Source organism: Protopterus annectens, chromosome 8.part0, assembly GCF_019279795.1.
Source record: "Protopterus annectens isolate FY-2018-M chromosome 8.part0, PAN1.0, whole genome shotgun sequence".
Lineage (NCBI taxonomy): Eukaryota > Metazoa > Chordata > Ceratodontiformes > Protopteridae > Protopterus > Protopterus annectens.
Genome location: NC_056741.1, coordinates 1,572,974,526 through 1,572,995,065, shown reverse-complemented (window position 1 = coordinate 1,572,995,065; position 20,540 = coordinate 1,572,974,526). Strand labels below are relative to the sequence as shown.

General features: G+C 38.9%; 1 protein-coding gene across 1 annotated transcript in view; it reads left to right on the top strand.

Moving 5' to 3' along the window:
* IGSF9B (immunoglobulin superfamily member 9B) overlaps window positions 1–20,540 on the top strand; it is a 3,189,659-nt gene that overhangs the window by 593,831 nt on the left and 2,575,288 nt on the right. The window contains exon 2 of the mRNA XM_044081131.1: window positions 7,858–8,055. Coding sequence (XP_043937066.1) covers window positions 7,858–8,055 — 198 coding nt within the window. The remainder of the gene's footprint in view (window positions 1–7,857; window positions 8,056–20,540) is intronic.

Here is a 20,540-nt window from a genome sequence, read left to right as displayed (position 1 = left end):
GCTGTACCTTGTAAGAGTAAGTGCAGGACAAATCATAGAAAAAAACTCACATGGTGGAACCATGATGTCAACGATCTTTACAATGAAATGAATCAAATTTTCATCAAAAGTAAGAAGTGTATTTCACAGAATGATAGAGCCCTCATCAATGAAATAAACAAACAACTCAGGAACTTAATAAAATCCACCAAAGCAATGTTTGAGACTAAAATGTCTACCCAAGCCAATGAATATAACAAGCACTTTTTTTTTAGTTATAAATCCACAGAGAAATGTCCACTGGTCCCAGATAAATGTTCAACTCTTTTGTTGTTTGCTGGGTTCCTTTTTTAGTTGTGTCTGTAATCTCAAAAACACAACACAGCAGTGCACTGAGCTGATTGTGAACAATGTTACTTCCACTGCAGCTGAAAATATAGTGAACCTACTGGCTCTAAGATATAGTGAACCTACTGGCTGATAAACTCAGTTTTCTTTTTAAATAAAATGTGAACAAACCCCTATGTCACCTGCTAGATTGTGAACTGGCTCACAGATAGGCCACAGGAAATCAAAATAGGGGAAGTTACCCCAAGAGTTCTGTGTTGGGACTTCTCCTGTTTAGAATCTAATTATCTGAAGTAAAAGCCAATAACAAAGGGCTCTGACCAACTAAGTTTGCAGATGACTGCAAACTAGGAGCAGTCATTGAATACCCACTTTCTGAGGAAGTTATCCATCCTGCAGGAACATTTGTCCCAAACAAATAGCTGGTGTCAAAATCATGGACAGAAACTAAATGGCAGAAAATGCATTACTGTATCCCTCTGGAAGTCATCTACCAAGAGAACTATCATATTAACAATATGCCTCTAAGAGCTGACCCAGTTGTTCAGGATTTGGGAACTAATGTGGACAGTGACCTAACATTTGATCAACATATGTCCATTATCATAAAAAAGTAATTCTACATTGCACAACTTATAAACAAAGGGATTGAGTCTAGATCTAGGGATGTCATTGTCCCCCTTTACTTAGTCTTCATTAGGCCAATCATTGAGTATAATGCCCCTTTGGCATGTATCTGTCCAGACACATGCAACAACTGGAATGCCCATAGACATACCTTATTAAAAGGATACAAGAGCTAAACAATATTCCTTACATGGACTCACTCAAAGCCCTGTTACTATACTCGGTATATTACATACTGTTATGAGATGACCTTTAACTGGCATACAAGGCATCCTCCAACCCAGTACTGATGGAATTACTGCACATCAGCAAGTCAAATGTGATCAGAAATACTAAGTCTGGGATCTAAACATTTTGTGCAATATCAACAGAATGATTTGGAGGGACAGGTATATTTCGTAGAGTATACTGCTTGTCTGAAACTGACTCCTTCCTCAACCACATAAAACAAAGCTTCTCCATGTCTATACTCAAGCATAACTTGGATCAGTGGATGGGAAACAGAAAATTTATCCCAGGACTTCTCCCTGTAATACTAATGGACAGAGGCAGTTCCTAAATGTTTTATCCTATGCATGGCTTTCCTCAAATTATCTATGGATCTATGGTATGATCTCTGTTTTACTCATTAGGGTAATATATAGTTATCGACCATGGACTAGGTAAGGCCAATATAACCTCAAATGGGATAAGTTAATTCAAGCACTAAAAGGGAAATTGGCTTGGCTTAAAATGGGCCGCAACAGCAGCTAGCCAAGTACGTGCCTATGAACCTATGAGAATCACCTAAAATTTAACTTAGACTTCCAACAAATTTACTGGATTCCAGGATTAACAGCTGTGATCTTTGTTGTTCCTTAAGAATTTGAGGAGGGTTTCTGCTCTTTTGATTGGCTGAATTTTCTGTTTATTAATTCCATGATGCTCCTTTCAAGAACATTCATGTTAGGTCTTTTATCTGCTATTGTGGGGGTTGGGTTTAACCTTCTGTGTTATTATTCTGTTATTGGCCTCTTGGTCCATTGTACTTGGTGTCAGAGATAAACTTTTAATTTCTGAGGAAGGTATGCTATTAGATGTCTGTGTCCCTGTCATTAAACCTAGGGTTTGGTGGTGGACTGGTGGACATAACTCACAGATTTCAATAATAAGTTTAAATTTGATATGTATGCTCTCACAGGGGTATTTAAAAAAAAACATGCTTAAATTGTCTTTTTATAGTGGTGCTAATTCTGATGTTGTCATGGCCAATCCTAGGTCCATACCTAATCCTTAGAAACACCTTGGCAGGTCGATGGATTCCTCAAGGGATTATGTGAAATTAATAACTTGGAAGAGGCCAAGCATCATTTGCATATATACGATCAATGAAACAAGGAGCTATATCTTTAAAGTATCCTTCATATTAGAGGAAGGAGCATTTAAGAAGTTGATTCTTGCTCACTGAAATCATCTTCCAACATCTGTAAGAAATGAATTCAACCTTGTTGGATTCAGCTTGTATCTGGAGGGATAACTTGCTTCCTTTACAAATAGTAGGTTACATATAATGGTAAATGATAATCTGTGTTCCAATTGCCAACTGCAGCTGCTCTTTATTTGTGACAGAGCTGTTAGGTGGACTGTTAGCCCTTGTTTCCTGTTACCCCATGGAATATATGCTGTATTGGTTGCATAAATTCACTGCTTTTCTATTGGCATTAGTACAGATTAAGGGTTCGATCCATAAATATTGACTTCATTATATATAACTGTCACATTGAACATTGATGGATAACTTCCTATGCAGTTCATAAGCACAGTGGTATTAGGTGACTTCTGGCATGAGTGAAAGTGCAACAGGGAGGCTTTTTCATTACTCATTATAGGCAAATTAGTGCAGTTCTGTACATAATAATTCACAACAGAATTGGATGTACAGCAGAGCTATCCATGCTGCATTGTTGTGGAGCATTTATGGCCTGCTGCTAATGCCCCTTTTTGTTGGGGAATTTGCTAACATGTACATCAGTGCTTCTTTGTCGTTTGACTGAGAGTGGGCAGATATAGGTTCATAGGTTGGTTCATAGGTTGGTACTAGGCTATAGGCCGTAGGGCCTATACAAGCCTAGCCATAACAATTTCCAGGATGTTTCTTCTCACAATGTTTACTTCCCTGGACCCCTGTCTAGCAGCTCGACTGACTTGATCCCTGCGGTGAATTTCCTATCTCCCATCCAATCGTCATGGTTCCTTTTGAAGAGAGCCAAGGAGGCTCTGCTTGATATGTATGGGCAGTCTATTCCAGAGTATGGGGGAGTCTCTGGGTCAGGAACCTATCCCTCTAGCATGTTTTGTTCATTGTGATGACAAGGTTTAGATCCCTGGAGCATGTGGCTCTGAGGGATTGGTATTTCTATAAGTGGAGCATGTCCAGCAGCTCAGGGTTTAACATGGCCTTGTATGTTAAGCAGAGATCTCCTCTGAGTAGACGATATGCCACAGAGTGTAGCTGGAGGTTTTTTAGATGGTCAGCATACAGCATCTGCTTTAGGCCTGTGATTCTTTTAGTGAAGCATTTCTGCGGCCTTTCCAGCTGTTGCAGATGTCTTGTGAGGTACATACCAAATGGGGCATTGTACTCTGTAATGGGGTCTAATGAGGGATGAGTACAGTGGGACAATGACCTCCTTTTTTCTGGATGAAAAGCCCTTAGTAATGAGGTGTGCCACATAGAAGTATTTCCTGACTGTTGTGGCAATGTGATTATCGAAGGTGAGACCACTGTCCACCTGTGTCCCTATGTCTCTCATCACACTTTCAGTGTTTAGTTTACTGCCACTTATGTGGTAATTCATGGGTACATGTTTTTTTCCCACAGGGGATAACTATACATTTCTTGACATTAAGCTTGACCCCATGGCTCTGGCACCAAGCATCTGTTTCTGTAAGCCCCTTTTGTAGAATATCCACATCATTTGGGTATTCAATAATGGCTCCCAGTTTGCAGTCATCTGCGAACTTTGTTAGCCAGAGTCCCTTAGTTTTGGCCTGTACTTCAGAGAAATAGATGCCAAACAAGAGTGGTCCCAGAACTGAACCCTGAGGTACTCCACTTGTCACTTGTCTGGAACTGGATTTGGAGTCGGCTACTTTTACAGTCTGGGTTCTGTCAGTAAGCCAGTTGGCAACCCATCGAGTAATGTAGGGATTTATGTCCAGCTTAGTAAGTTTATCTATGATTCCAGAGTGGGGGATGGTGTTGAAGGCCTTGGCGAGGTCCAGATAGGCTGTGTAGACCGCCGTACCCTCGTCCACAGCTCTGGAGACTGATTCAAAGAAGTCAATCAGGTTCAGGAGACAAGATCGGCCGTTCACGAACACAAACTGGGTGGGGCCCAGTGTTTGAAGGTTGCCAGTGTCTTTGTTTATAAGTTCCATGATAATGCGTTCCATGCCCTTGCAGATCAGGCTCGTCAGACTGATGAGACGGTAGTTCCTGGGATCCAAGGTGGATCCCCCCTTGTGGAGTGGGATAACTGTAGCTATGCGCCACTCAGTGGGCATGAAGCCTGAGGTGAGGCTATGATTAAACATGACACTTAGGTGAGGTGCCAGTTCATTTTGTAATTCATGTAGTACACAGGCCGGGATGTCATCTGGTCCCATGGATGTTGTATTCGTAGCTTTGGAGAGTGTGGTTTCTACCTGTGTGGCCATGATTACCTGAATTTAGCAATCTTTTGGTATTGAGATGGGCCCTTTAGGGGGTGAGAGAGGGGTGAAGTTGGCACTAAATCGATCTGCCAGGATATTGGCAATATCCTTGGGATCAGTATATTTAATGCCATTCTGTTGTAGCTCAGAGAAGATCTGAGCATTGCCATTTAGATTCTTGACATAACTATAGAATGCCTTGTGGTTGTCTTTGGAATCTTTGGCAATTTTATTTTCATAACTAGCTTTGGAGGATTTTATGAGGGATCTCAGCTTCTTACTGAGGCTGGTAAGGGAGTTTTTTGCATCCTGAGATTTTCCTCTTTTTTGCAACAGTTTCTTCCTTCCGTTGTATAGTTTGTTTATGGCAGGGGACCACCAGATTGGCTTCCTTTTTTTGGAGGAGAGTGTCTTGGTTCTGTTTGGGATGGCACAATTCATGCACAAGTGGATGTGCTCGTACAGTGCCTTAGTGTAGGATACAGCAGTAGAACTTTCAGCTCCTGTCTGCATGGATGTCATGAAGTTTGTCACTTCTGACTTGAGTAGCATGAATTTGGCTTTGGAGACATTTTTTACGGAGGTTTCCTTACTGTGGAGTGGGGGTGGGATGTGGATGTCAAGGATGATTAGCTTATGGTCAGACCTGACCAATGAGGGGGTGACCACTGGTGTGGAGCATCTATCTCCCATGTTGGTAATGACCAAGTCAAGGATATTGGAGCCCCTGGTGTGACAATGGATTAGTTGATCCTGGGTGTTGGAATCTATGAATTCCAAGAACTGTTGGGAGAAGGTGCTGGTACCTGTAGTTACAGAGCTGTAACAGGTTCACATACATGTGCACCTGTAGTTACAGAGCTGTAACCGGTTCACATACATGTACACCTGTAGTTACAGAGCTGTTAAAGGTTCACATACATGTACACCTGTAGTTACAGAACTGTAACAGGTTCATATAAGTGTGCACCTGTAGTTACAGAGCTGTGACAGGTTCACATAAGTGTGCACCTATAGTTACAGAGCTGTGACAGGTTCACATAAGTGTGCACCTGTAGTTACAGAGCTGTAACAGGTTCATATAAGTGTGCACCTGTAGTTACAGAGCTGTGACAGGTTCACATAAGTGTGCACCTGTAGTTACAGAGCTGTAACAGGTTCACATACATGTGCACCTGTAGTTACAGAGCTGTAACAGGTTCACATAAGTGTGCACCTGTAGTGACAAAGCTATAACAGGTTCACAGGCACATACTAGGCAGTTCATCTGTGAGGATCTTCACAAGCCTAACCATGCATTCCCATGATGTCTTTACCCCTTGTGTTTTAAGTATGAATAACCCAGAGACGAGTGGAACATTTACATGTGACTCCCATCCATGAGGGACAAGGGTGCTATCTAGTATGACCTGCTGTGGTAACGTATAGTGTACTCTGATTAAAAAAATACATAAATAAATAAAGTCATGCTATATTAAAGGTGAGACAAAACCTGTGATCCCCCTGGCTGTCATTCAGACTGAAATACTCTGTTTTATTTTACATGATATGCAAGTCCTGGGTTATCATATAGTGATTTCTGTTTTTCTTCTTGCTGCAGAAGAGCCAGTATTATAGCCTTGTTTGTCTATACTGGTCTCCAGCAGAAGGGGCCTACAAAGTCTCTTCCCAAAAATATCCAAAGACTTTATAAATGGTCGAATATAATGATTCTACACTAAACATACTTGTGCAATTACTACCATTTGTGTAAGCAAAAAAAACAAGGCAAATCTTTTTAAGGAGCTGTGGCGACCCCTAACTGGGAAACGCCGAAAGAAGAAGAAGCTACCTGTCAGTAGAAATAGCCAATCATACAAATTAATGTGTTCATCAGAGAGGAAATTTCTAGCATTTTTTTTCACCAGACTAATGGCTGGACTTTGTCCACAGTAATGAGTGCCAGCTGGCAGAATGAAACGGATGCCTGCCTGGCACATGGGGCGGCAGTGTATGAGCAGAGGGTCATCATTTGTAATTCCACATCAGTAGTAGGCTACTGAAGTGAGCCATTCTTCACCGGATTAGTGATTCATGCTCTTGATATAAAGTCACAATAAGTGCTACATTTCCATGCACGTGGGAGGAAACAACCAAAACACACAGTCTCTTATTAATGTAGTGCTAATTCCATTCAATCACACCCCCTCTCCAAGTCTTCCTACAGGTCACCTTTTAAAATGCAAAGTAGAAAAGCTGATTAAAAAATGTTTAATTAGTTGGTCTGTGTGAACATTCATCTGAGTTGAAGGCAGCTGCACTGCTGAGAGATCGTGTCCTTAAACAGTTCTGTCAGAGCTTCACAGCTGAAAAAATAACTATGGACATCCTTAGCTTAGTAGCACAGTGCACTTAACTTGGCCACCTTGCCCTGCTTTGAGAAGTAATCCTGCTGTTACAGATATCAAAATTGCCTTGTAGTACACACCAGCATTTAATTATCTGCAAATGGAATGCTTAAACCTTTCAGCACCTGTTTAAAGAAGCAATCATATAGTATTCATATCGTGTAATATGTGTTGTATCATATGTGTCTTAATCTGTAAGACTTTACTTATTATCATTGTTTGTATCAAAGTGGTGACTGAAAGTGGACCTTTGTGCCCCAGTCTGCCTACCTGCCCAAATAAATAAATAAGATTTGTTTGACAGGCTGAGCAACAGAATAGCTGGTGTTGCTATTTCCCTGTGCTTAGGCGGTCATTTATCAGCTGTCATGCCTTTTGTGATGAGTTTGCTTATTTTTGTGTCTGAATGGGTTTTACTTGGTGTTCTAGTTTCCTCCCACATCCCAAACAAACACTTAGGTGACTTGCTGATCCTGCAAATTGTCATAGGTGTGCATTGTGAATGGGAATTTGTACATCCTGCTATAGATGTCCGACCTGTTTGGGGTTAGTCTGTCTGCCTTGTGCCCACTATGTGCTGAGATGGATTCTGATTCCCCATGACCCTGAAATGAATAATCAGTGAATGAATGGATGAATGAATGAACAAATTAATGAATTAATATTTTAGACAGGCTGGTAGTCAAAGACTTTAAAAATGCCATTGGTGTTTGCTCTGGAATTTATTCAGAAAGTTGTATTTTTTTTTGGGGGGGGGGTAAAAGAATAGTATAGTCTACTACCTACAGACTTGAAGTAAAGCTGTTTTTTTTTTTTCCAGGTGCCCGCAGTACTAGGGAGGAGCCCCAGTTTGTGACTGCCCGTGCTGGTGAAAGTGTGATCCTGGGCTGTGACGTGGTCCACCCGGTTACAGGACAGCCTCCTCCCTATGTGGTGGAGTGGTTCAAGTTTGGAGTTCCTATCCCCATTTTTATCAAATTTGGCTTCTATCCACCTCATGTGGACCCTGAGTATGCAGGTAAGTTATCCTCTGTACACTTGTCTTATTCTATGCTATGTGCATACTTGAGAGTTCAGAAGTGTAAATCCATTTTAAAATGTTTGTAAACTATGTGCCATATGATGCCTTATTGTGTGTACTGTTAAACAATGCACATACAGTAAGAAATGTGAGCTGCTGGGACTGTGGGTGGATACATGTTTTATTACTACACTTTCTTACTGGGAGCAGGGTACTTTATTCACAGAAATGGGCTAAGCTTGATGCATTGTCGCACCAGCATAAACCATAGCGAAAAGGTACGTGTGCTACATATATTTATGGTGAACTGAGAAACTTAACTAAAAGGTAAAATTGTCTGAGCTCATCTATTGACTGTATCTAGTTCAACAAGGTCTAGAAAGTCAGGGGTTCCACCTTCTATTGGGTCCTGGCAATAGGGGGGAGCTCAAGGTAAAAATAGAGTCTTGATATCTAAAACAGCCATTAGTTGAAGGAAGTTAAGTAAGGCAGACAAGCATATTAACAAAATTAGGCTAGTAAATTACCAGTCTAATTTGTTTATAAGCTGCAAACTAAAGCAAATGGCATTTAGAACTTCCTATTTGGAGACTCTTCTCAGCCTTTATTACTTCTCTCTACTACGAAGAACTTCATGGCTTCTCATTTTATCTAGAAAACATTGAAGTCAGGCAGCGTGTGGCATAAACTGAATTCATTTTGGGGAGCTGCTGTATTTTTGGATTAGGTACATTTGGTTGCACTATTCACTAATGGCTAATGTGTCCGCACTTTCTTGTTATCCTTGACTATACAAACACTAATTATTAAGTAACTTCTCTTAGACACTGTACAGCTGGAAGTCCTGATTATCAAACCTCAGTCTCATGGGTTTGCCAGCTCACTTACATATTACTCTTCTTCCTAAGGCTTATACTTCTTTATGTGTAGGCTGTAATAGTGGCTGAAATATAGGGGGAGGAGGAGCTTGGATCCATTGTATAGAGAAATGAAGCCCAGAGTACAACCCAACTAACTTGAGATAATTTAGCAGCTTGGGTACTGAAGAAGCCATACATCTCAAGTGTACCTCATTACGAGGATCGCTCATTATTTTGAGTTTTGAAAAGTCCATATTCCACATTGTTCCACATTATTCCACATTGAAATAAGCTGTACACATTCAGTGTTAAGACATTTGTTTTTAGCTAATATCCATGGTAAATGATACTGAATCATATTAATTCATGAAAAAAAAACTTTTAATAAACATAGTGTAACAGATTTTAACCATGTTGTGAGCTTACTAGTTGAAGTTATTACCAGCTTGTTAGTAAGTGCTTCCACATTTTGCCCATTTATTCCACATTATGAAATACAGTTTTCCACATTTTGGAGATAGAAGGTTAAATGCTATGAAAGAAGCTAAGTGAAGGGGGGTTGGAGTGCACATCTGATCTTGAGGGGTAGAGGTGGTCAGGCCCACCACAGATGCCAGTATGTACTGGAGAAGAGGCACATGGTATGCAGAGCATGGGCTGGGTGTGGACATTAGGTCCTGCCAAGCCACATTGCCATGAAGGCCTTCATACGCATGTGGAGGAATAAGCAAGCTCACAGAGGAAGGAATAACAGGTCCTTGCTTATGCAGGTATACGCTTTAACTGCTGGGGAGGAGTATGGACCATATATGCAAAAAAAAAAAAAAAGTGGCAGCTGCCTGGATGACGCCACAGCCAAGTGAACAAATAGGCCAACTGATTGTGGGAGGAATGAAGAATGGCAGACAGTGATGAAAAAAGTAAAACTATGTAAGGAGGCACTCAGTTTTAATCTTGATTCAGTATTGGTGTCCCATCTCCTGGTGCATATTTATTTATTTATGTATTGTTTGACAGCAACTTTGTAAATGTATTTTTGTTGACAACTGCATACCACAGACATTGGCCCACTCTTGACAAAATAGTAATATCAATGTAGAAAATGTGACTAGAAAATACTGTCACAGGGTGTGAGAAGCTTGACAAGTGCAGTAAAACATTGGACACTTTCAGACACTATCATATAACTTGCAGGACTGGGATAATGCACTCTGGGGTTATGTGTTCCATGGACCTGAACCTTATCTGTGATTTTGACAGAACTTTTTTTGGAGAGACAGACTCATATCCTAAAGGCTACCTTACCTATGGAATCGACTTCACATCTTTGTAAAACAAATTCTGTCCCTCACTCTCTTCAAAAATGGATGGGGAACCATAAATTTACTCCTGGGGTACTGCCCATATCCCTTACAGACAGATGCAGTCTGTAAAATGACTCAGAGCTCCAACACCCAAAGACCCACTACCTGGGCACTACCCCATCCTGTATCTGGAGAATTAACATATAATATTTTCATATCCTGGGTATTATTGGCTAGGCTTGTAAAGGCTCTTGTGCCATTAGCCTAGTAAAAACCTATGAACCTATGATTTCTCCTTGGTCATTAGAATGCTTCTGTTCGGTTCTCAGTCAGTGACCAATTAAAAAATGAGTATGATTCTCTGTGTCCTTTAATTCATTAATATGTCCATTCATGACACGAATGGACTTCAGAGAAAATGGTGTTAATTGCTAACTTTATGAAGTCCTGGTTCATACATCATTGTGTTTGCTGCTACTAATTAACTGCTAGCATGCATAGTATTATATAAATAATTAAATGTATTCACTGTTTCAGTCATTGATACCTGCTGTTAGACCATAATTATCAGATCTAAATCTACTGCCCTGCTTTCTCCACTGTCATTTTACACCTCACTTCTTTCTTTTCCATTTCCTCCGTTTTCTTCCCTCTTCTTCTTATTCTCCTTGGTGTGTTCTGTCTTGCATTTTGTCCTCCTCTCCATATCCCCGTCCTCTTTCTCTTCCCTTCCCTACGGTACCATTTTTTCTCCTTGTTTCTGTTCACTTGTATATGCTAATCATTTTCTACCTTCTTGCCTACATCGATGTATGAATTGGTCTGCGCTGTCACCTCTGTAATGTTGTATTTTATTTCAGCATGAGCCGGTCATGAAACACTCATATGCAGGTCTCTAGCTCACTTGTGTCTGTTACATATTTTAGTAATTATTTGTGTTTTTAACTACTAATGTACAATGTAAAACTGCTTGCTTTGTACTGAATCCTTTTTCTCAATAACTGTTTCATTAATATACAACTCTGTTTAGTGCATAGTGCTTTTGATGAAAAGTGCCTGCTTAATTTTTGCTCATTTGTTTTATCACTAAATTTGTGTCACTGCTGTCATTTCTGTTATGTAATGTTCACTTTTTTCTTTCAGTGCTTCCACTATGAAAGGGTCTGATTTACACAGCTTGCTTACCAAAAGAGCATAAACACATTTCTCGTAGCTCAGTGTGAGGAAGTGTCCCATCATGGAATTTTTCTTTTTATATGCTTTTGGAGTACTTCCGTTATTTTCTCCCACAATAACTACACTTTAAATAAATGCTTACATTTATGCGAATGTGCATCCACACACACACACACACACACACACACACACACACACACACACACACACACACACACACACACACACACACACACACATGCACACGAACTTTCATGAAAGGTTGGTAATATTCTCCAACACTACAGCCTTCAGTCCTGGCCCAAGTTAGTAAACTGACAACACCCCAGATTATTTGATTGGGGAGCTTCCTTTTATTATCCTCTCTCTTCCCTTCCTCTTCACTATGCTACACTTTTTGTCTGTGTTCTTGTTCACTAGTCATGCATGCCAATCATTTCCTAACCTTTTACATTGGTCTGTATTGTTAATAAGCCAACTAATTGTAAACACAAATGGTAGTGTTTAGCAAAGCATTTTACCTGTTAAAGGTGGATGTTGCTGGTCATCATTTAGCCACATTTGCCCTCCTAAAAACAAAATAGATGATCGGCCACAATCTGATTACAAGATAGACAAACATTTTTTTTCTCTAGCTAAAACTTTTAGATATCTCTGAACTTAAACAATTACTTAGCTCTAAGGTACACAGTGGTTGAATTTCCAGAAGATGACACAACCAGAGACATAAGTGCAGAAAAATTTGCAGGTCTGTATACCACAAGCACCATGGTAGCTCTTGGTAGGTTGTTTGGGGGCAAGAGAAGACTCAGGGTACATATGCAAGATTTAGAAAAGGACTATTGAGTAACAAAGAGTCTAATAAGGAGGTTAAGAGGGCAGTAAGAATAGCAAAGAACAAGGCATCAGAGAAACTCCACCAGCTTCTAGACAGTGACTCAGTAGATGGCATAAAAAACTCCAAGTGAGAAGGCAAAGACAGATAGATAAAGAAGACAGTCAGGCACCCTTCATAAATACATCAGCAATAACCTGCTAAGCAGTCCACAAGATATCAAAGATATATGGAAGGAGTACTTCCAGAAGCTCCTGCAAGAAGAAAACCCTACATAAGCTTTCCTGCCCCAGACACTGCCTAGGATAAGAGAAGAGGAGGAACTAGGATTGCCACCTTTCACTGTGGCCAAAACTGGACCAAAGCCACTTCCCCTCACACCTCCCACAAAGCCACCCATCTCCTCCCCTCTCCTCACCCACTTTCCACCCATTTCTTGACATCGTTATCATGTCAGGTGACGAGGAGTGCTCCCTTTTACTTTCTAGGGCTTCCAGCTTTGCAAATGTCCAAAGTGGGACATTTTTTTTGTTGAGACATGAGATTTTGCAGGACAAAACATACCCATGGAGAGTGCAAAGTATAGAACTTTATTTTTTTCCACAAATAAAAGCTCATTCTTATAGCATTAGAGTTGCTTATGCTATCTTATGTAATATTTAGGTGTTTCAGATACAAAATAACTGGTTTATGCAACTGTTAAAGAAAAGTTGGGAAATATTTTTTCCTAAAATCTCAGGACATTTGCCATTTTCTTTCCTGTGGGACATAACTGCCCAAAGAAGGACATGTGGTAACTCTATTCCATCCGTGATTTTTTTTTTCGCTGATTTATTATGCTTTTCGGTAAAAAAAGCATACTAAATCCACCAATTTAATAGACTCCAATAGCCTGTTTCTTTTTTTAAACAGGATACCAGCATTTGCACAGTGTTCTCCAGACTACTGGACAATCAGATTTTCAGACAGTTCAGAAAAAAAATGGACAGGTGGCAATATTAGGAGAAGCTGACTCTAGAAGAAGTAAGGACAGCACTAAGGAAAATGAAGTCAGAGAAAGCAGCAGGCTCAGATCAGGTCCACAGCAGACATGATTAAGATGCTTGGTGAGATAGGGGAGAAATGGCTCCTGAGGGTACTAATAGCAGTGTGGGGAGAAAGGTGTATCCCAGATGACTGGAGAATAAGCATACTCATGCCCGTGTACAAGAAAAAAGGGAACATTCACAACTATGGGCAATGTAGATGCATCAAGCTCCTGTCTCACTGCACGAAAGTGCAGGAGAGGGTGATTGATAAATGAAAAGCAGAAGAACAGAAAGTTAGATGAGAGAGAGCGATTCAGATTGAGATCAGGATACAGCAAAACTGACACACTATTTGCATTGAGAGAGAGAGTGGAAAGGAAGCTGGAGATGAGGAAATAGTCCAACTGGGAATTCATAGGCTTGAAAAAGACAAATGAAAACAATGCACGAAAGATGATTTGGGCAGTCCTGCTTTGGTATGAAATCCTGGAAACAGTGGTAGAATTAGTGCAAGCTATGTACAAGGACTCAATGACACAAGTACAAACAGTGTTCAAACTCACAGAGGGTTTCCCAATTGATGTGGGTATGCAACCGGGTTCAGCTCTAAGCCCACTGCCATTCAGACTGCTGATGTAACAACATTAATTAGCAAGTTGGAGCGGACAGCTCAGCAAAACTGCTGAATGCAGGTGATGTGGCACTACAAGCAGACTTGAGCAGCAACTTCAGCAAATGATAGGGGAATGCAACACAAACCTGAGGGCAATTCCAATGAAACCAAGTACAGAAAAGGCTGCTGTCATGGCAATAAGTGGGGCAAATCAGAAGAAACTGAAAACTGAAAAGGGAAAAAAATGGAATATGTTAATATGTTCAAGTATCTGGGAGGGATGGCCGAGGTAAAAGGAAGGATAAAAGAGTAAAAGAGAAGGTCAAAGCTAGAATAAGAGGGACTGTAGCTAAATGGCACAGTGCCAGCAGTAGAGTATGACAAAAGAATGCCAAAGAAGCTGAAAAGTAAGGTGTGCAAAATACTACTGTATGGTACAGAAACCTGAGCAGTAAAGGCAGAGCAGTCGAGGAAGCTAGAGATGATGAAGATGATGGTAACACAGATGAATGGTAGGCTGCACACTGTGGTATAAATGAAGAAATTTAAATTTATTTATTTATAAATTTATTCCTTATGTTAAAGGTGACCTGACAAAAACTCTTTTAGATATTAAATTGTTCCTAAGGAAAATCAATACGGAATTATTATATCATAAGGAAGGTAAAACCAATACAAAGGGAGATTATCAAGTCTTAGTAAAGAAATCTATATTCAACCCCCTATCCACCCTCAATTAAAAAATGTAGAAAGTGTAATTGAGAAGGAAGTCAGAAAAGCACAAAAAAGAACTGGTTTTAAAAGGAATCTTAATGTAGAAGAGAATAAGATTTTGGAAGAATTAAAGATCAACCAAAATGTGAGAATAATGAAACTGGATAAGGGTGGGGGGGTTGTCTTTATGGATATTATTTTATATGAAGGAAAAATGAATCAAATACTAAGAGATGAAAATAAATACTCTGTTGTTTCTAAGAATGAAATAAACTTGGCTTATAGAAGAATAGACATGGTATTAGATGGAATGGTAAATGAATGTACCATAGAAATCAAAATGCTTCCTTATTTTAAAGTTGAAAAGCCAAAAATACCTGTTATATTTGGAATTCCAAAGATTCACAAAGATATAATGGATCGTCCATTAAGACCCATAGTCTCTACAGATGGCTCCAAAACTACACCCTTAGCAAAATATGTAGACGTGAAAACAAAACATTTGGGTAAATAAAGAAGTCATTTTGAAGGAATCCTGGGATCTGATAAGAGAAATTGTACCAGAATTATACTCTGATGGTTTGTTGTTTGTCACAATAGTCATAGTGGATTTATTTGGTTCCATACCTTACACAACAGGTATGAAAATGTTTGAGGAAGAGGTATTTCATGACAAAGATTTAACCCATAGAGAAAAGGTGGCTTGCACAGGTTTGATGGATATGATTTTAAAACACAATTTTTTGCTCTACAATGGGGAGTTTTTTCAACAAATCCAAGGAGTTGCCATGGGGGCAGCCTGTGCACCCACCTTTGCAAATCTTGTCCTGGCCAACTGGGAAGAAACATACATCCTAAATTTGAATTTTGTTACTTGTTGGAAGCTATACAAGAGATTTTTAGATGATATAATAATTTTTTGGACAAGGTGCCGAGAAAGATTGGATGAGTTTATGGATTATATTAGAGGAACCACTGACTTCCTTAGGTTTACATTTGTGATTTCTGTAAAAAATATTCAGTATTTAGATCTTGAAATATATAAATCAAATAATCTTTTGGAAACTAGAGTGTTCAGGAAATCTACTTATGTTAATTCATATTTGCAGTTTAATAGTGCCCACCCTATTCACTGTAAAAGAAATATTGTGAAAGGACAATTTGTTAGAGGGTCTCGGGTGACTAGTAATAATGATGATTTTACAAAGGAGTGTGATTTATTGGAAAAAATGTTTCTGGAAAGGGAATACCCCAAAGGTTTTATTAAAAATATAAGACTGGAAGTGGAAAAGGGTAGGTTGGATAAATTTAAGCCCATTCTAGGAGAAAAGGAAGCTAATAATCAAAATTGGGAGGTGGGAATGAAAGGAACAGAAATTAATAGGGATTTTCAGCAAGCCCTTATTTTAGAATACAATGCATTAAATAACAACATAAAGGCAATATTTCAAAAAGAATGGGAAAAGTTTATCTCCCTCAAGAAAAGAATATATGAGCACACTTATGATATAGTAAAAGGGAAAGAGACCAATGCTTTATTTAAACATTCTAAGCTTTGTGAGGGTTCTAAATTTCGTTTTTTTGTCTTAGAACAAATTAAAAATGATATTAGAGGAGGCCCCTGGGAGGAAACAATAGGTTATAAGGAATTATGGTGGCAAATAACCTTGGAAGCAAATAAAACCCCTGCGCTCAATGAACATATATCTATTCTCCCCCTTTTGAAACTGAGAGCTGCCAAATTATAAAGAAATCTTAAATAAGAAGATGTAATATCAAATAATAACAGAAGGTGGCACTGTTGGATTGGGAATTTATCTTCCTTAAATTCATGAATGCACTAAGGTTTACAAACTAAATATTTTAATGAAGTTTTTATTTTTTAATTATTTATTATAATAAATAAATTAATAAATTAATACACATTTTTAAGAGAAGTTGTATAGGTAAAATATATGTATATTAATTAAGAATAGATTTGTGGTATTAAACATGACACATTTTATGAAGAAGGAAATAATCTTGGTTATACATAATTAATGAGCCCAAAAAAAACTTGATTTGTTTATTCAAATAGTATTATTTGATTTCTATTGGTTTAGAGTTTTAATGAATTGTATAAAAGTGTGTGATGATTGTGAATTGTTTTATATGATGAAGTCCATTTTAATAGGACGAAAACGCGATTGTAGCTAAGGCGTTCATATTATTTGTTTGTCGTGTGGATTTACATTAAATTTTTGACTATTCATTCTCTCCTATAGCAGCTCGCTCTCTTTTTGTGTTATTTGGTGACTGTGGAGAGCTTTCGCAATTGTTTTTTACATAAATGAAGAAATGGTGACATCGGAGCAGAAGCCAAAGGTGCTCCAGTTGCAGAGTAGGTCAATAAAAACTGAATATAGCGGTTTAGGCACATGTACAGAAAAGCAAATGATTTGGTGAAGAAGATTTGGAAGAGACAGGAAGAAAACAAGAGGAAAGATGGGCATCCAGCAAAACAATAAATGGACTGTATGAAAGAAACCCTGTGATGGTCAGGCATGACAGTCCAAGAAGGTGCAAGAGTGGCACTGAATCTGGAGAGGTAGTGACAGTCGATGTGACACTCGGATCTCTTGTGGAAAATGGGAAAAAAGGGGATGACGATAATGATGATGAATAATGAGCAACAGCTATGCAGTGTTTGACGTGGTATAAAGAGGGACATAAGTAACTTTTAATGCCCCGTCCCCTTAATGTTATATACTTCCTGCACGGTTAAGGTAGCTATTTCCTTCCTTCAAACTTTATTTTTGAACTACCTTTTGTGAGACTAAGCTGGAAGTGCCCCTTTGCCCCTACCTAGGAATAATTAGGAGATGAAGGATGAGTGCTCATCCCCCTAGTACTAACAGTATTTCAGAGAATGCAGCTTAAAGAATAGAAACCATGTAAATAGTCAGAAAAGTCTTTTCCCAGTTTGCTATATACTCAAAAATGAACTCTACAAATTAATTCTGTTGCCCACATTTTCTTTATATTTGGCATGTGGCTAGAATATATGCAGCAACAGGGTGGGGGAGGGTCAGAATGGCACAATTACAATGTCACTGGGAAAAATTTGGGAGGAAGTACTGTGGGGTTTTAGCTTGGAGAGTGGGAAAAAATAGGGGTCATAAAGTATTATGAAAAAAAAATAGAAGAAGGTATCTTAAGTTGGTAACTGGTTGATGCAGAGTGGGCTTACTATGTAGAAGGACTGTAGGTTTTTATGATTTAAGTGAATGTTTCTCGAGCAAGAGGAGGAGCAATACCATTTAACAGTAGGTCATTTATTGAAGACTCTGTTACTAAATCTTGTGCTGAACAAAGGAGTTTGAAGAGTTAAAACACCTTCTTCTTGTGGCTGGAGAGTATTTCTGTTGCATTAACTATATGGATGCTATAGGGAGAGCTTGTTAAGCAAAAAGGCTGAAGAGGTTTTGATAGGTATGAATTTAGCCTTTTCTGAAAAGACAGTCATGTTTTCAAGGTCCTGTAAGAGGAAGCTGTATGTTGTGTTATACACGACGTGCAGTTTTTTTATTGTTTGTGTTCTAGCTGTGGGAAGAGGATGTTGTTCACAATTGCCACATATGCGTTAGAGGTAAGGGGTCTGTATTGCATAATTTCAGATGTCTGGAGGCGTAATTGTTAATGCGACATGGTACAGCATTTAAAGAAAGAGTGCTATCGCCTCAAATATCTAGATATTTAAATTAAAGCATCAGTTCAAAAGTATACTCTTTGAGGTCCTTGACATGTACTGGCCCTAGTCTTGGTACCTTCTCAGAGGCAATCTGTTGCACCTTCATTGATTTAAGCCATATCAGTGACTAGCTGGTCACTTAGAAATCAGTTCCATAATTGGGAAAATATATCTTGGAAATTATATTGCGTGTTGGTAACAGAGGTGTAGCCTTATAGTAATATGAAGTCATATGCATGGGGCGTACTTCTCAAAACTCTTAGCACAAGCATTCTGGACAAAGCCAGAAATAATGGGGGGTGTAAAATGGTACAAAATCACAGACAGAGTTTAAATATTGCTCTTATAAACTTAAAAAGTTGGTACAATAACAATGTTTATATTAGTACACATTTTCTGAAGGAAATGAAGTCTGAAATCCAAATATCTGACATTATTTAGTGACTTCAACCCTGAATGATTTACCAGAAAGCCACACATTTTTGATGGACAGACCAAAAATAAGCAAATATGTGGACATTCACTGAATTTCTGGACAGTTGAGAGCCATGGGATGGGGTGTTTCAGGTATGTTAGGCATCTCTGGCATTAGCTGAGAAATGAGTAATGAAAAAATTAGTAGCTACAGAATTAAACTATCAGATAATATTTAAAAAAACGCTGTTGTAGGAACATAATTAGTCCAAACAACTCTCACATAACTATCAGAGACAATAGTATTCTTGGACCATTTAATGGTACTTTCAGCATATTATAAGTATTTTATATGACTTGCTATTAAGCCAAGGTCCATGTTGCTAAGGACAACAATAGTGAACTTTGGGAACTCAGAGAGTGCCACGACCAGCCTAAATCCATGTTGCAGGTCTGAGGGAAAGCTGAACTTTTTAATATGCAACAGCACTTGTTCATATATAGCTTATTTAATCTGCAGTCACCTGTGTCTTGTGGATGTTGGATTTTTGGGAGAGAGTGATGTAACCTAGCTTATAGATATAAGGGATACCTGCACGTGTATTAATTTGCATCCATTAATCAAATAAGCAAATTGATGCAGTCATAATCTTAGCCACAAGAAATGACAAACATTTATTAATTACAGAAAGATTAAAAAGACTGACAAACATTATTCATTACACAGAGATTATTCATAAAACAGAATGACAACTAGAATGGGCACTCTGCATGCTGTCTGGTAATCGTGATTGATTATAGGGAAACTGACAAACATAGATGGAGACAAACTGTACAGATAAAACAAAAGTATTACAATGCTGTGTTCAACATTATGTCAACAATGAACACACACACACACACACACACACACGCGCGAGTCTTATAGGTTTACTAGTTTTAGCAATTTTAACAGTTTCGAATCACTAAATCATGTTACCAGAAGGTTGCAAGATGAGAATGTCGATGTCCACTTGTTCGAATATCCAGACTTGCTCCAATTTCTGGACCCATGATAGCACTTATCTCGTGTCTGCACAGGTCAGAAGATTTGATGTTTGACATTGTTCGAACAAGTGGGTGTCAGCATTCTAGTCTTGCAACCATCTGGTCGCATGATTTAACGATTCAGAATAATTGTTATAATCACTAAAACCATAGTGAACCATTTTATATGTATGCATAGAAGTGCATTTGAAATTAATGTGCTCAATAGGCTTTCTCATAGAGGAAACACAGATGGTGTTGACTGCAATTAAAAGCAGCAATTATGAGTAATCGGTTTGGAACAGTAAAAAGTATATAATAGGTTAAATATTTGTGAGACCAAATCAACAATGTAGGATGCTGCCTTATGTATGAACGTTGGATGAATGGTTTTCCAGTCTGCTGTCCCTTTGTTTTGCTGACTGGTTGCTCAGAAGCTCTGGGTAGTTTGGGGGGGGTGCACCTTTAAAATGGAGACAAGGAATAAATTCTCCAGTGAGAAAATCAAATGACTGACTGCTGTGGGAAGTCAAAGTAAGCAAGGGAGTGATGCCAGCCACTTGTGAGTGACCAGTATTATCCAAGATGTAAGAGAGGTGTGCTTCAAGTCTGTACACTGGGGACAGAGAAGGATCACCTGGTATTAGGAAGGTGTGTTTGTGAGTATTGCAGAAGTCTTCATAAATTATTTAATTTCCTTCCAGAAGGCTTTTTCAGCCTAAATAGGTGGCACCTGTCTTGAAGATAGTTTTATGTTGCTCACTTTTGTAAAGAAGAGGGTA